The 17,843-nt window shown below is 43.6% G+C and overlaps 1 protein-coding gene across 4 annotated transcripts in view; it reads right to left on the reverse strand.

The window, feature by feature from the left end:
• The window catches only part of troap (trophinin associated protein), a 35,787-nt gene extending 19,703 nt beyond the window's left edge, over positions 1-16,084 (reverse strand). Inside the window, exons 1-7 of one of the 4 annotated variants that reach the window (XM_008114408.3) lie at positions 15,906-16,084; positions 13,789-14,243; positions 5,085-5,267; positions 3,436-3,652; positions 1,222-1,379; positions 544-625; positions 325-413 (exon numbers count right to left, since the gene is read on the reverse strand). In XM_008114408.3, coding sequence (XP_008112615.1) covers positions 325-413; positions 544-625; positions 1,222-1,379; positions 3,436-3,652; positions 5,085-5,228 — 690 coding nt within the window. In that variant the 5' untranslated portion in view covers positions 5,229-5,267; positions 13,789-14,243; positions 15,906-16,084. Of the gene's footprint in view, positions 1-324; positions 414-543; positions 626-1,221; positions 1,380-3,435; positions 3,653-5,084; positions 5,268-11,459; positions 11,737-13,705; positions 14,244-15,905 lie in introns of those variants that run through there. The other 3 variants (XM_062971028.1, XM_008114409.3, XM_062971029.1) reach the window with 3 other exon arrangements.
• Positions 16,085-17,843: the final 1,759 nt, after the last annotated feature.

The raw sequence follows: 17,843 nt of genomic DNA on the forward strand, positions 1-17,843 counted from the left end.
CAGGTGACACATAAACCTCATACTGCTCAACAGCTCTTCTGGTTTGCCATTCTATTGTGTTATGCCCTGCCACCCCAAAAAGTGGTTGCATCTCAATTCATGGCAGGAAAACACCATTCCAGCTGTTAGGTTCAAAATTCCAAGAGGTTGGCCAACCAGCCAGGTACCTGTTATTCCTCAAAATCCGTTCATATTAGTTTTTTGTATCTCTAAGCAAAGGTGTTCAGAGATTGGTAGAATCATTCAAACTCTTCCCCAATCCTTATTTGACCAGTGCAACCACACATGCAATGAAGAGAAGAAGGAAAAGCATCCATTACCCACCCTGGGACCGTAGTTCTTGAGACTAGATGACAAAGTCTTAAGCTGTTCAATGTTCAGGGACAGGCCACAGGACTTTGAGAGATCTGTATCTGTTATAGGAAAAGAAAACAAAGAAGTTTCTAGTTTTAGGTTCACTTCCTTCTGCCAAGAAGCAGTAAGTTCAGATAGTTTAGAGAATCAATACATTGGAAGCTGAACGGACCCCAAATTTGGTGGTACCTTTTGAAGTTGATCTGGAGATACAGGAAAAGCGAACAGGATTTCCTTCTGAAACCTTTGTATATAGAGAGCCTCGGGCAGTCTACAGGGAGAGATAATATATTCACAAACAGAAAAAACAGAACCCAAATCCAGGAAGATCCCTAATAACTATATATCTGAGTCTACTTTTCCCTGCCCCAGCCATGAAGACAGGCTGCAATTTCTACAGCTTTCGGGAAATGGCAGATAGTATGCACACCCAAAACAGGAGACATACTGCTAATGTTGGATTTTTATGTAAAGACCAGGATAAAGTTATACTGGAGTGGATCTTTAATGACCAGTACACAGCAATATTATGGTATGTTCACATGTTCATTCATCAAAGCAAAATGCCAACATAGAAGAATCTATGAAAATGTACACGAGACCTAAATTGGAACTAGAACACTTTTTTTAAAGAAGATTAAATCTTGGGGGGGGGGGGGAGAAGTGGAAAGGTAACATTTCAAATCTCCTCCATTAAAAGCTCTCTTTCTCCATCTACCTAATAGTTGGACAACTACAGGCATATTGTATTTGAACTACTGCTCAGCTTATAAGAAAACCGTGCCTAGAGTTCTGCTCGACCCAATAGGTAAACACATACAACACCAATACACTGCCGTGTGCATGTGAATGGGGGAGAGGACTCACCCCAATGCTGGCTGAACATGCTCTGTTTCCACTCAAAGGGACTCTTTGGGCCAAGCTGGGCTTGTGGGTTGAATTCATCATCTGGCATTTCAGCCCTGTGTTGGACAAGATGCTGGCAAGAGCTGCTACATCAGGCACAAACTCCTCTGTGTCCGTTCCTATGAAAAGAATCAGGGGTTTACACGAACAGAGGACGACAAAGGAAGCACAGCTGAAGAAAGAAACTTTTCCCTCAATTTCCCAGCCACAATACCTTGAAGCTACCACCTCCCTCCGCATAACTCACAGCCAGAAATATTTTCCCTGCCCTGTTCTTAAAGAGTAGAAGGCCAGAAGTAACTTGAATTTCTCAGGCAACCAACTGACCAAAAACAGGAGCATCAGATAACTAAAGATACTAGTCAGCATCAACATCTTCCAGAATGTCTACATTCAGGAAAGAACAAGAAGGATCCACTCACCTCTGCAAGAGTCTACCATATACCATGCAGCTGTGGACAAGTCTACATAGGGACCACCAAACACAGCATTGCTTGAATCAAGGAGCATGAAAGGCACTGTAGACTAATTCAGCAGAGAAGTCAGCTATAGCTGAGAACGTGATGAACCAACCTGGACACAATATTATTTGGGAACACAGAAATGGTGGATCACTCTAACAACCACTATGTCAGACTACACAGAGAAGCCATTGAAATCCACAAGCATGTGGACAATTTCAACAGAAAGGAGGAAACGATGACAATGAACAAAATCTGGCAACCAATATTAAAAAAACCCTCTAAACTCAGGACAGTAAATAAAGAACAACACTCAGAGGAATTCCAGACATGAATCAATCGGAACCAGCTAATATCTCCCAACAAAGGATTCCTCCCAGGCAGTAAGCAGCCAGACCTTGAAGCTGAAAGGCTATTCAATGCTAATCAAGGTAGCCAACTGCAACATTCACACCTGCCTCAAACAGACAAGAATTCTTTCTCCCATCCTGAATATCCCACAGATATATAAATCCCACTTGCCTAGTTTCCAACAGACCCCACAACCTTCTGAGGATGCCTGCCATAGATGTGGGCAAAACTCAGGAAAGAATACTTCTGAAACATGCCCATACAGCCCGGAAAACTCACAGCAAACCATCTTCCAAATATCATGTGCCCAAAACAGAGAAGGAAGTGGAGGACGGGAAAGCAAGATGAACTGTGCTAGAGCTACTGGATTGTAGACATCTGAATAGCTAAAGCAAGTGAGCGTACATGATACAAGGGCAAAGATACAACAACAAGCTATGCTAACACCTATGGACTGGCTGCTTAATTATTTCTAACTGATCAGCTTGTCCATCAGAGCTCAACACCCAAGATAATTACCACTTCCGTTAGCTAAAGCCCAAGTATATGATATTATGTATCAGTATTATACTTTGATGGTAGCTTATGATAGTTAAGAAAATGTCCTGTTGATCCTGAAATTTCCTTTTTCAGAGAATATCCTTGCAAAGGACTGAGTTAGGTGGCACAAATATCTATTATAATTAAATAAATACACACATCCCTCAGCATAAGAGCATTTATTTCAGCTACACTTATATTCTAGTTCCCCATACTAAAATCAACAAACAGTCCTCATGCTTAGCATAGGATCAAGAAAGGTTTACATCAAACCAATATCTTATTTTCCCAGACTGAAGTTAATAACTGGATGCTTTGTCATGCTAATCCCATGTTTTAATAGTATGTGAACAAGCCTAGTTTTTCCCTAAGCTCACATGCTCCTCCCAATCCTCCTCTGGTGCAACTGTAAAGGAACAAATCAGCTTTCCCCCTATGAGCTGTGGGGGGGCAATTACAGAAGCCCAGAAGAAGAGTAGGCTCTTATCAAATTCTAAACTACAGCATACGCTAAACAAAAGCTGAATAGGGTTTGGGGGTCTGTAACTTTTCTCCAATAGCTTTGGACTGCTACTCCCAAATGTCTTCTGACCATGAGAGCGGAAATGAATAACAGTCACAGTGCAACTGTATCTAGAGAGTCTAGGGTCCTCCCTGTTTAGTATAACACAAAAGCAGCCTCATATGTCCTGTTTTTGTATTATTTAGCCACCCACAGATCCCAAACAGTAAGAGAGCCAACAACACATCCCTCCATGTTAAAGGCAGCTGTAATATACATCTCACCTTGACCCATCTTTTATCTTAAATATGAGCAACTAACCTTCTCCACCACTGTTGCCCACTCTTTTGGCAGCAGACCTGTTGCCCTCATTCCTGTGACCAGATGTGCTGAGATGTACTTCCCCCAGAGGTTCTCTGGAAAGGCTCTTGGGCAATGAAGCAGCCACCGGTTCCAGTCCACCAACAGCAGGAGCTGAACTGGTGTGAGGCACCTTTGGGTCCTTGATCGCTTTGCTCTTCCCACTGGATACACATGTCTACAGAAGAGGACAGTGTGAACAGAACATTATTGGAAATAGAAGGATACCCCTTTGCCAACTTTAGGCAAAGTCCCTTTCCCCCTGTAATGTGGATGCTTTTATGGAATGAGGTCAGACTTTTTATTCAAATGTAGCAGTGGTTCGATATGAATTCTTGTTGGAACAAAATTCCCATCATTTATGGCCGTGTATAATCAATGGAGGTAGAAGACGGGAACTATAACCCAATGATATCTAGAGCATGCCTGCACAACCTGTGGCCTTCCAGATGTTTGGGACTACATCTCAATTTTAATTTAATCTTTTGAACTCTAAATTTTAAAAATCTGTTAAATATGGAATGGTTATAATGTTAATTTGTTGGTCTGTGTTCAGTTGTCTGATTGTATTTATTGCTTGTGTAAATGTAAATTGGTTTTTGTTGTGTAAATGTAAATTGGAGTTTATGTTATTTTGTATTTTTATACGGCATTGAACGCTTGGCTCTCTATATGTTGTAAGCCACCCTGAGTCCCCACTGGGGATATAGGGTGGGACAGAAATAAAGTCTCATTCATGCATTCATTCATTTCCCATTCCGTGGTGGTGCAATGGGTTAAACCAGAGGTTGTCAACCTCGGGTCCCTGGATATTTTTGGCTGTCAACTCCCAGAAATCCTAACAGCTGGAAAACTGGCTGGCATTTCTGGGAGCTGTAGGCCAAAACAACTGAGGGCCCACAGGTTGAAAACCACTGGGTTAAACCCTTGTGCCGACTGGACTGCTAACCTGAAGGTAGGGTTGCTGACCTGAAGGTTGCCGGTTCGAATCCACGAGAACCGATGAGCTCTCGTCTGTCAGCTCTAGCCTGCGGAGACATGAGAGAAGTCCCCTGGGCAACGTCTCTATAGATGGCCAATTCAGAAGCGGCTTTCAGTATGTTCTCAAGTCGCTTCTGACATGATAAAAAAATCACCTCCTAGTCAGCTTCTTCAAAGGTCAGGAATTTTGGGAGCTGAAGTTCAAATCACCTACAGAGACACAGGTTGTGCAGGCCTGGTCTAAAGCAAGGATGGGAATGAGCAATAGATCACCAGTGTCTTCCCAACCTGCTAGAAAGAAAGTCAGCATAAAAAGGCAATTTTAGCTGACCTTAAAAACCGCACAACTTGAAACTTTCTTAATGGTATTTCACATATTCTCCTCCTCATAACCCCAGACTATTTTAGGCTTCTGGTTTAAAAAGAGGGGCTATGGGAGGCTGAGGGGAACAAAATCTGACAAAGCACAAGTGGCCTTCATCCACATTCACTTTTGTAAAGAGGAATATTGAAATTAAGGAAGTTTGATGCTATCAAAGACAGGGTGCAGCACAACATCATTTCTGAAGCAAAGTAAAATAACAAAAACAACGATTGGATTAGGAGAAAAGCAACTCTGCTACATGTACCTGCTGTTTGGGTGCGAGTCTGCTTTTAGACAGCACAGGGATCTTGCTGCTGAAGGCGTTTGCTGCAAGCACAGCACTTTCCTTTGATGCCCGCTCTGGGAGAGGCACGGCTTCTTGCTGGTTTTCCTTCCCAATGTGAGCCATTTAGAATAGCTGTCCTGATTCTTCTCTCAGTATTTGTACCTGTATTGGTGTTCAATTAAAGTTTTGAAAGACAGAAGGGGAGAGAAAAATAAGTAGTAGAGCAAGACTTGTATGAATAATATAGTTTGTTTCCCCAAATTGTTGTGACTATTTCTAGTCATAGTGCAGTCAGCATAAGGCAGACTAACTATTTGAATCTCCCCATCCCATCTAACTTAGTAATGGAAGGGACATCTCAATACAACCAGACACATAAAACCTGGCTGTATAGTCAGCTGCTCACTGTTTCCTCCTAAGTTACAAAATGTTGATCAACGTTCAACATCTTATCAGCTTATTTATGAAAGTGCCAGAGCATGCACCAGTGTTAGGATATATAGTCCACATTAGTTTTCAAAAGACCCTACAGACCTGAGTCCACCATTATTTGCCATTGGTAAAAGGCAGTTCAGAAAGAATAGGCCTACTATTGAGCTGGCTCATAAGGTCTTTCCAAATCTCATTCAGAGAAGCAGCCATGACACCTCTGCTGCCCAGAGAACTACCACAAAAAGGAAGAGACCAGCAGAGCCCAGCCTAGTCATGCTAAGCCTAGCCCGATCTAGAATTTGCTTTTCACCCCTTCCTCAGTAGTAAGAGAAGCTGGTTTATGAAGGCATTCTCCTTACTATCGCTTGGGCTTCATTGCTTCCTTAGCTTATCTGTGGACAGATCCTTGAGAATAAAGCCCCATCTACAGTGACCATTTAATAAATTTAAACCAGTATTGAAGAAAGTGGTCTTGCTGGGCAGATTATTACAGAGAAACTCCTGGAACGAGATGGCAATGACACAAACCACAGAGCACTGACGAACATTAATTAGCTTGTTATATGTTTAGTTGCATTTTTAAAGGTGTTATTATTTGGTTAATCGTGTTATTATTGGGCTTGGTCCTGCTTGTAAGCTGCCCCAAGTCCCTTTGGGGAGATGGTGGTGGGATATAAAAATAATTGATTATTATTATTTTATTGTATGACACAGCAAACAAGATAGATATGCTGGATTTCGTTTCACAAAATCACAAGTCGAACACTTCCCAAGTGTCTAGGACTGTGTGATGTATTTTCGGATGATGCGTGCAGATCCCAGTAGGGTGGCCTTTTGCAGTTGACAGATCGTAATTTTGTCAATGTCTATTGTTTCCAAATGCCGGCTGAGATCTTTTGGCATGGCACCCAGTGTGCCCATCACCACAGGGACCACCTGCACTGGTTTCTGCCAGAGTCTTTGAAGTTATTATTATTATTAATTATTATTATTATTATGGCTCTCTTTCGTGGGAGCTTGTTGTCTGACTGCCACAGTGTGAAGCCAGCTCTGAGCTGCATTAAATGGTGCATGTCGATGGGGTTTAGGTTTCTGAATGTAAAAATTGTATATAAAGAAATTGATTTAAGTGGGACTTGTCACCAATTTACAGTGAAGGGAAATGCTATGCTGGACATGTCTGTCATACTATCCCACTCTGACAAATACAGAATCTTCCTCATATCCCTCATCCCGACCCTAGCTTCCTGGTTTTGCCATCTATAGGACAGCCATCTTTTCTTCAGTTCCCTGGCAGAGTCCTCTTTACTTTGAACCGATTGATAAAAGGCTAGCTTCAAACTGTGGCAGCCAGACAGCAAACTCCCACAAATAAATGCAAAAGAAAACCCTTAATGCTCTGTGATTTGTGTCATCACCATCTGGGCCTCAAATTGGTTCCAGGATTTCCTATGTAATCATCTGAACAGCAAAACCACTTTCTTCAATACTGATTTGAAACTGCATTAAATTGTCACTGTATATGGGGCCCAAGAAACATGGCTCTCAGTGCTTCTTGCTCCTAGGTGTCTGCAGGAGTGTCCCCGGCCTAGTCTTAATTTCCTTTAAGGGCTGCATAAGAGACGGAAATGTTGACAGTTTTATTTTTTTCCAGCACAACAAAATAGTTCTGGAAAAACTACACATTCCAGCCATGCAACTTTTAAAGAACAGGTGCCTGGCCAGAAAGATGCCAACTTCATAAGGTTTCATCTGTTTCCATCCTGCCTCTTTTATTTTTGCCTAGCAGTGTGAATCATATGGCCTTCCAGATGTTGTTAGACTGCAAGTTCCAACAGTCCTAACATGAACAGGTGCAATCCAACAACATCTGAAAGGTTGCACAATGCTGGTCCCTGAGTAATAATCTTCCTGACACTGTATCTTTCTTCCACTTTGGATATCAACCAGCACCCTTTTTTTACGAAGAAAACATGTTACAAGAAGGTCCAAAAGAGGTCTGAAGATTTAATTATTTTTTTCTTTATTTACAAAAAAAAATGAGATTTGATTTTTTACATGTAATATGAAAATGTTCTATATAAACTACTAGCTGTGCCCTGCCAGCGTTGCTGTGGCCATTTGGAATTCCACTGAATAGCCTTGCTGCTTCGAAGCCTGCGTGCTTTCTATATAGGGGCCTCCTTGCTTCGGCTGATTGAATGGGACGGAGTGGCCTGGTGGCTTCCAAACATGAGGGTTTTTTATGTAGGGGAAATATTGGTTTGACAGGTTGAAGAGAAGTGAATAGTGTTGTTGCTTTGAAGCCTGGCCGCTTTTAGCTTGTGGAATTGTTGGTTGGGCAGGTCGAATAGGAATGAATAGTCTGAGTGCAGGAAGTATGAATGTTGCAATTAGTTACGTTGATTTGTATTGAATGGCCTTGGAGGTTCGAGGCCTGGCTGTTTCCTGGTTGAGGGAATCCTTTGTTGGGAGGTGTTCGCTGGGCCTGATTGTTTCCTGTGTGGAATTCCCGTGTCTGGAATGTCCCTGTCTTTTGAGTGTTGTTTTGTATTTAGTGTCCTGATTTTAGAGATTCTATTGTTCTGTTTTCTTATTAGACCATAATAATAATAATAATAATAATAATAACTTTATTTTTATACTCCGCCCCATCTCCCCGAAGGGACTCGGGGCGGCTTACATGGGGCCTTGCCCGATACAACAAATATCAATCACAAAGCCATAACACAATTATCCCAATACAAACATCAACATCAGTAAAAACAATCATTAAAATCAACATGAATCATACCATCGTAATTATTCCATATGATATAAAGTAATGTTATGTATTAATTTACTGTTTTTACGAATTTTGCACGCAAACATTGCAACATTTAGTTCAAAAACATTGACTACTAAATGGTTGACTGCCTTGGATAAGTGAAGCTTGGCTAAGTGAGACTCTACTGTATTGTCTGTTTGGAGGCCAAGTGTGAATGTTGTTGCAGCTATCAAACTGGGGTTCCAAACATTCAACCCCTTCTGCGGAAGCTGTACCCTTCGTCCAAGGAGAAAACCCTAAAACAAACTGTCTTTTAGTAAAGAAAGATTTATATGAAAATATATACAAACATAACAGTCCTTGGCTTTTATCAGCAGCTTTCAACTGGCGAAACAAAATGTTATCTTCAAGCTTTCTTCAGCTCCACTTCAACAGCTTTCCAACAGCAACACCATCACCTTCACATTCACTATTAATAGCACTCAGTCTTTAGCAGGTGTCTTGATTACATGGATAGGACATGATTCTTACAAACACTTATCAATTTTCACATAAGAAATGGCCTAAATAATATAAAACTCTGACAAATGTTACCATTGGCGAGCTTGATTAGCACTGAATGGCCTTGCAGCTTCAGTGCCTGGGTGCTTCTTGGCTGTGAAGCTGTTGATTATTATTGTTGTGGTTGTGATTGTTTTTATTATAATTGACTAGCTTTGTCCGGCCACACGTTGCTGTGGCGAAATATGGTGGTATGGGAAATAAAGTATTGAGGAATTGGTGGTAGTTAAGGTAAAGGGTAAAGGTTTTCCCCTGACATTAAGTCCATTATAAATGGATTATATAGCTGTGTGGAAGGGCCTTGAGTCTACATTGCCATATAATCCAGTTCAAATCAGATAATCTGTATTTTATAGGCAATGTGGAAGAGGCCTAAGTGAGGCCTAACTCTGCCTGTCCCCTGGGCTGAGTGGGTTGCTAGGAGCCCAAGTGGGCGATGCTTAGCCTTCTAACTGGCAGCAATTGGATAAAAACAGTTATTCCTCTCCCTCTAATTAGGACTTTATTTTTCTTTTCTCTTTGTTGTATGAACATAGAGGCATGGATGAGGGGTTGTGCTGCTAAATTTTGATGTTGGGGGTGTTTAGTTGTGTTGTTTTGCTCGTCGCCGGGATTCCATCACTTATTTATATATATAGATATATGATGATATGGTATTGTAGATATAAAATTAAAAATGAAAAGAGTTATTAAATACAGAAACCCCATTGTGACTTTTGGCCAATCCTGGATTTATTTTTAACCCACTTTTATTTCTGGAACTGAGAGCAAATGTAGCTCACCGCCTTTAAAAATGATACAGCTTTAAAACCAGCAGAATGTAAACATTGAAATAGATTTAAATCTCCCCGTGCATTATCTTCACCTTGATATAGGTGATTATGATTATTAATTGTATGAAGTCGTTCATTATTATTATTATTATTATTATTATTATTATTATTATTATTATTATTATTATTATATAATAGCCCAGGAGCAAGCCATCAGAACAAATGCAATTAAGGCCAAGATCGAAAAATCAGCTGTTGACCCAAAATGCAGACTGTGCAAGGAAACCGACGAAACCATTGATCATATCCTCAGCTGCTGTAAGAAAATTGCACAGACAGACTACAAACAGAGGCACAACTATGTGGCCCAAATGATTCATTGGAACTTATGCCTCAAATACCACCTCCCAGCAGCAAAGAACTGGTGGGATCACAAATCTGCAAAAGTATTGGAGAATGAGCACACAAAGATACTGTGGGACTTCCGAATCCAGACTGACAAAGTTCTGGAACACAACACACCAGACATCACAGTTGTGGAAAAGAAAAAGGTTTGGATCATTGATGTCGCCATCCCAGGTGACAGTCGCATTGACGAAAAACAACAGGAAAAACTCAGCCGCTACCAGGACCTCAAGATTGAACTTCAAAGACTCTGGCAGAAACCAGTGCAGGTGGTCCCGGTGGTGATGGGCACATTGGGTGCCGTGCCAAAAGATCTCAGCCGGCATTTGGAAACAATAGACATTGACAAAATTACGATCTGCCAGCTGCAAAAGGCCACCCTGCTGGGATCTGCGCGCATCATCCGAAAATACATCACACAGTCCTAGACACTTGGGAAGTGTTCTTGTTTGCTGTGTCATAATAAAATAATAATAAATCTATATATATAAAAGAGTGATGGCATCAGGGCAGTGGACAAAACAACAAAACTACAGGCCCCCCAACCTCGAAATTTGACAACAAAACCCATCATCCACGGCTCTAGGTTGATATAACAAAAAGAAAAGATAAGTCCTAATTAGCGGTAGAGGAATAATTGTTTTTATCCAATTGCTGCCAGTTTAGAGGGCTAATCTCTGACCACTTGGTCTCCTAGCAACCTACTCAGCCTAGGGGACAGGCACAGTTAGGCCTCTTCCACAGATTATCTAATTTGCACTGGATTATATGGCAGTGTGGACTCAAGGCCCTTCCACACAGCTATATAACCCATTTATAATCTTATATTATCTGCTTGGCACTGGATTATCTTGACTCCACACTGCCTTATAATCCACTTCAGTGTGCATTTTATACAGCTGTGAAGAAGGGGCCTCATATAATCCAGTTCTAAGCAGATAATATGTAATCTAATCTAATCCAAATCTTAATCCAATCTAATCAAATCTAATTCTATTCTAAATTCTAATTCTAAATCTAAATTAAATCCATAATAAAAGTGAAAACCCGTATATGTGTATGTGGCATAGATGTCTGCTCACACAGACAGCCGACAGCCTCCACAAACAGGCTATACTTCCCACTCCTGAGAACCCAGTAAGTCACTCTTTTCCACTGACATAACAGTTACAGCGAGCGCCATGAACATGCAGCCCAATCCCTGCCAATGTCCTTCCCAAACACTACACCCCACCACCCAAGGAATACTTTTGTTTGGGGACCATTTCATGCTAGATTTTGCTTTTTCTTCCACCACAGGCAGACATCCCAGGGATCTCCATTGCTGTGGAATTTGCATGGCCCCACCCACTGCCCTTTCCTTTCCAATCTCTCTACATAACAAACAGAGCAGAACTGAGCTGTAACTAAACTTACTGGAGGAGTTTAGGGATTGACTCCACATGCTGGAAGTTGTAGTTCACCATGCATCAAGTCAGAGCACAGTCACTCCTACTGGGGAATATAGAGGAGTTGTAGTTCACCTACACCCAGAACTCCCACTTTACTGAACTATAAATAAAAAGACATGTGACAATAATGTATCTCCTGAGAGGCAAAGATAAACTTTGGCAGAGGGATCTTCACAAGATCAGCTGCCCAGAGGCTAAAATTCACCTGACTAAGAATGTGTCTACACTGTAGAATTAATGCAGCTTGACCACCCCTTTAACTGCAATGGCTCAATGCTATAGAACAGGGGTCCCCAAACTTTTTCAACAGGGGGCCAGTTCACGATCCTTCGGACCATTGGAGGGCCAGACTATAGTTGGCCACCGAGCAATAATAATAATTACTAATAATAATAAAAACAACAACAGTAATAAAAAGAGTTGGAAAGACCCTTTGGGCCGTTGAGTCCAATCCCCTTCTGCCTTTGTGCACCGAAAGCACAAGCAAAGCACCTCTGACAGATGGCCACCCAGCCTCAATGTTAATAATAATAATAATAATAATAATAATAATAATAATAATAATAATAAAAAAGAGGGTTGGAAGATGACCCCCTTGGGCCATTTAGTCCAACCCCTTTCTGCCTTTGTGCACAAAAAGCACAAGCAAAGCATCCCTGACAGATGGCCACCCAGCCTCAATGTTAATAATAATAATAATAATAATAATAATAATAATAATAATAATAATAATAGACTCTGGCAGAAACCAGTGCAGGTGGTCCCGGTGGTGATGGGCACATTGGGTGCCATGCCAAAAGATCTCAGCCGGCATTTGGAAACAATAGACATTGACAAAATTACGATCTGCCAACTGCAAAAGGCCACCCTGCTGGGATCTGCGCGCATCATCCGAAAATACATCACACAGTCCTAGACACTTGGGAAGTGTTCGACTTGTGATTTTGTGATATGAAATCCAGCATATCTATCTTGTTTGCTGTGTCATAATAAAATAATAATAATGGTTGGAAGAGAAGAAGAGACCCCTTGGGTCATTTAGCCCAACCCCCTTCTGCCCTTGTGCCGTGGGGGCCGGATAAATGGCTTCGATGGGCCGCATCCGGCCCCCGGGCCTTAGTTTGGGGACCTCTGCTATAGAATCATAGGAGTTGTTCTTTGATCAGACCCCAGAACTCTCTGGCAGAGAAGGCCAAAGGCATTGTAAATTATTATTGTTGTTATTATCATCATCATCATTATTATAGGAGCCCCCGGTGGCGCAGTGGATTAAACCCTTGTGCTGGCAGGACTGCTGACCAAAAGATCGGTGGTTCAAATCCAGGGAGCAGGGTGAGCTCCCATCTGTCAGCTCTAGCTCTCAATGCAGGGACATGAAGCTCCCAATGGCGCAGTGGGTTAAACCCTTGTGTCGGCAAGACTGATGACTTGAAGGTTGGGTTGCTGACTTGAAGGTTGCCGGTTCGAATCCAACCCGGGGAGAGCGCAGATGAGCTCACTCTGTCAGCTCCAGCTTCATGCAGGGGCATGAGAGAAGCCTCCCACAAGGATGGTAAATACATCAAAATGTCTGGGCATCCCCTGAGCAACGTCCTTGCAGATGGCCAATTCTCTCACATCACAAGCAACTTGCAGTTTCTCAAGTCGCTCCTGACACACAAAGAAATGATTATGTTTATTATGTTTATTTATACCCCACTTTTTCTCTCCACAAAGGAAACTCAAGACGACTAAAACTACAACTCCTACAATTCCATAGCATTGAGGCATGGCAATTAAAGAGGTATCAAGCTACAGTGCAGGCGCACCCTTAGCTAACTGCACCCCACAAGTACAAACAGCTGTTTTGTGCCTTCAAGTCACCTTTGACCAATGGCAGCCCTAAGAAAACCCTATTGCAAGGTTTTCTTAGCAAAATTTGCCCAAAAGGTTTGCTATTGCCTTCATCTGAAGCTGAGGCAGTGTGATTTCCCCCAAAGTCACCCAGTGGGCTTCATGGCTGAGCAGGGATTCAAATCTTAACTCCTACAGAATTAACACAGTTCCACGCCGCTTCAACAGCCATGGCTCAGTGCTATGGAATCCTGAGAGCTGCAATGACACGGGCTTTCCCTGCCAAAGCATGCTGGTGCCTCACCAAACCTCCACACCCAAGACTCCATGGCAGTTAAAGTGGGGTGAAACTGCATTATTTCCACAGTGTAGGCATACCCTTCGTCCAACGCTCATACCGCTACACCAAGGATACATCCAAAGTCCTAGCCTTCTGGAGGAAGCTCTGCTCGGTCGCCCACCTGGTCAGTTCTCTTTCTTTCTCTCTCCTCTCCCTTCTTCCACCAAGGCAGTTTCTTCGCATCCATCCGCACCAGTTCATAAAGCAGCAAAGAGCTCTGATTGGCCTGTCCCTCTCGTCACGTGGCCCCAGAAGGGGCGGGGATAGAACGTTGAGAAGAAGCATGCAAAGGAGGAAGTGCTGGGAAGGCTGTTTGGCGAGGAAGCTCTTTGGGTTGTTGTGTGTTTTCCCGGCTGTATGGCCATGCTCCAGAAGCATTCTCTCCTGACGTTTCGCCCACATCTAGGGCAGGCATCCTCAGAGGTTGTGAGGTATGGAGAAACTAAGCAAGGAAGGTTTATCTATCTGTGGAAGCTCCAGGGTGGGAGAAAGAACTCTTGCCTGTTGGAGGCGAGTGTAAATGTTGGAATTAATCACCTTGATTAGCATCAAGGGCCTTGCCAGCTTCAGTCCTGTCTGGGGAAATGAAAATGAACAAAACCATGAAAATGGCTACCAGTATTTAAAAACCTCTAAAATCAGAACAGTAAATAAAGAACAACACTCTGAAAACGGGAATTCCAGACAGGAAACAATCAGGGGCAGCCTCCGGTGGCTCAGTGTGTTAAAGCGCTGAGCTGCTGAACTTGCAGACCGAAAGGTCCCAGGTTCAAACCCAGGGAGCGGAGTGAGCGCCCGCTGTTAGATCCAGCTTCTGCCAACCTAGCAGTTCGAAAATATGCAAATGTGAGTAAATCAATAGGCACTGCTCCAGAGGGAAGGTAACAGCATTCCATGCAGTCATGCCGGCCACATGACCTTGGAGGTGTCTACAGACAACGCCAGCTCTTCGGCTTAGAAATGGAGATGAGCACCAACCCCCAGAGTCGGTCACAACTGGACTTAACATCAGGGGAAACCTTTACCTTTACCTAAAGATTATAGAATAGAATCATAGAATAGTAGAGTTGGAAGACACCTCATGAGCCATCCAGTCCAACCCCCTGCCAAGAAGCAGGAAATCGCATTCAAAGCACCCCCAACAGATGGCCATCCAGCCTCTGTTTAAAAGCCTCCAAAGAAGGAGCCTCCACCACAGTCGGGGGGGGGGGGGGGGGAGAGTTCCACTGCTGAACAGCCCTCACAGTGAGGAAGTTCTTCCTGATGTTCAAATGGAATCTCCTTTCCTGTAGTTTGAAGCCATTGTTCCGCATCCTAGTCTGCAGGGCAGCAGAAAACAAGCTTGCTCCCTCCTCCCTATGACTTCCCCTCACATATTTGTACATGGCTATCATGTCTCCTCTCAGCCTTCTCTTCTGCAGGCTAAACATGCCCAGTTCTTTAAGCCTCTCCTCATAGGGCTTGTTCTCCAGACCTTTGATCATTTTAGATGCCCTCCTCTGGAAGATCTCCCAACAAAGGATTTCCTCAGGCAGGAATGAAGCTGGCAAGACCATTAATAGAGGGCTGAAGTTTGTCCATGCCTGCACTATAGGGATATTTTGATTAACAATACATTTCTGCTCAAACACTGCCGATTTTTAATAGAGTGATTTTGGTACCATCCTCTCTGATGGTGTCACACAGTGCCTTTCACCCCCTTAGTGATGGCACTGTGGGATCCTGGGATTTGAAGTTTAAAGAGGGACATGTAGAGCACATCCAAGAGCTCTTGGGACTCACTAAACTACAAACTCCAGAATTGCACAGGAGTTTACCATGGCAGTTGAAGTGAAAATACAGTGTTATGACAATTGTGTCAAAGCCCTAAAATTCTGAGTAATCCACAGTTTATGGCGTTGAGCAAGTCACATTCTCTCAGACTCAAGAGGAAATGGCAAGTCTCTGAATTAACCCTGCCATGGGTTCACGTTAGGGCTGCCATGAGTCAGAAATTATTTTAAGACAGACAACTACAAACATGCCTAATAACATGAAGTCACCAAATCCCATCTGACTTTGGATGACAGCTTGGTCAGGCCAGGTTGATATCTTGACGTAGGAGTGTGAATTAATAAAGTTGCAAGCTATAGTTCTGAGAAAGACAATGGCAGACCCCTCTTGAATATTCCTTGTCTAAGGATATCCCATGAAGACCACACAGTTAGCATAAGATGATGGAAACACACACCACCTTACCTCAAACATCTGGTAATAGCAGGCATGAGCTCAGAATTCTCCATAATGAATACCTTCCATATGGCTATTGTAGTCTATTGAAGTGGAGACATTATCTTCCAGCTGCAGCTATAAGGCTCCAAGTAGAATGCATATTGCTAACTCTTTCATAGAGCAAATTACAATTCTCCACTCGGACTCTGACAAACTGGGATCAAATTCTGGGATTTGTAGTTTGATGAGGAACCAGCATTCTTTGACAGAAAAGTCTAATGGCTTTGCAAAACATTGGCTCCCATGATTTTCTAACATTGAGCCATGCCAGTTAAAGTGGTGTTGTACTGTATTAATGGAGCCCCCGGTGACACAGTGTGTTAAAGCGCTGAGCCGCTGAACTTGCAGACCGAAAGGTCACAGGTTCGAATCCGAGGAGTGGAGTGAGCGCCCACTGTTAGCCCCAGCTTCTGACAACCTAGCAGTTCAAAAACATGCCAATGTGAGTAGATCAATAGGTACTGCTCTGGCGGGAAGGTAACGGTGCTCCATGCAGTCATGCCGGCCACATGACCTTGGAGGTGTCTACAGACAATGCCAGCTCTTTGGCTTAGAAATGGAGATGAGCACCAACCCCCAGTCAGACACGACTGGACTTAACGTCAGGGGAAAACCTTTACTTTTCCTTACTGTATTAACTCTACAGTGTAGATGCCCCTAAGAATCCCTAATTTCAGCAAAGCAGTAAGCCAGAATGTAACAAACCGCAACCCTTCTATTAGGTGTGAAATTGTCGGCAAAGTCCTGGACGGAGTGGGCGCCTTGCTTCAGGCTCTTCAGTTTCCCCCTAGCTTTTTGCTTCCACAGGCAGTCCTCAAAGCGCGATCTTAGTGCCCCCATGAAGGCATCCAAGTTGTTGAGCTCCGGTGCCCCCACGTCGTACAGCGCCAGGGGCCATTCAGAGGCTGCTCCTTCGAGGTGGTCAGCCACATGTTGGACCTTGTCCATTTCGTTTGAGAAAGAGCCTTCCCACTTGCTCATGAAGGCAGTCACTCTCGTCAAAAAGAAAGGCAGTTTCTCTGGGTTTCCATCAAAGGTGACTTGCATCTTCCTCTCCTCTCTGTAGTGCCGGCCCCCCTGGCTCCCCTCTCCCCGTCCTTTGTCTGTAGGGGGAAGGGGCTGCCGCAGAAAGGCTGGGGGAGGTTACCTGAGGAGAAGGAGCGGCCGCTGGAAGGCCGGAGCTGGCGTCCTGCCCCCTGGAGTTGCCCTGTTGTGCCAGGATCTCCCTCAGTTGTGCCATTTCTTGCCTCAACTCCTGCATTCCTTGACTGTACGTCGGGTGGGGGTTGCCAAGCTCCCAGGCGGTGACCGGCTCAGCTCTGTGCGGCCCCTCCGGCCCTACTGGTGTGACCCTCCATTGTGTGGCCATGGTTGGGGGGGGAAGTGGCTGCATCCAAGGGAGTGTGAAATTCTTCCCTCTCCCCTCCATCGGAGCTTGCTTCGTCCAAGGGGCTGTGGGATTCTTCCTCCCCTCCTCCGTTGCCGCTTGCTTCATTTGCTTCATCTCCCCCGAAATATTCAAATTGGTTCTCTCTCCTCCCTCCATGTTGCTGTAGGTAGGAGCTAGAGAGAGTAGGTGATTCGGTACAAAATGTCGGGTTCTCTCATTTGTGCTGTGGGTCAGTCTTCCAAAGGAAAAGCACCAAGACACGCTGGTAGATTCCAACAGATTTTTATTGTACCGAATGCCAGAACCTTCTTTTGTCCCACATATATAGGGGCTCCCACATACCAGAGGGTAATTGAGGTTTTATGGCCGGCCTGTTTTATGGCTGGCATCTGTTCCTTGTCAGCCGACCAGAGATGTCAAGGATTGGAGATCATGACAGAAATCCAACTATTAAGTGATAATTTGACAACTTGGCATCAGAGAATACACACACACACACAAAAGAGTATAGAAGA

Source organism: Anolis carolinensis, chromosome 2 (assembly GCF_035594765.1).
Source record: "Anolis carolinensis isolate JA03-04 chromosome 2, rAnoCar3.1.pri, whole genome shotgun sequence".
NCBI lineage: Eukaryota > Metazoa > Chordata > Lepidosauria > Squamata > Dactyloidae > Anolis > Anolis carolinensis.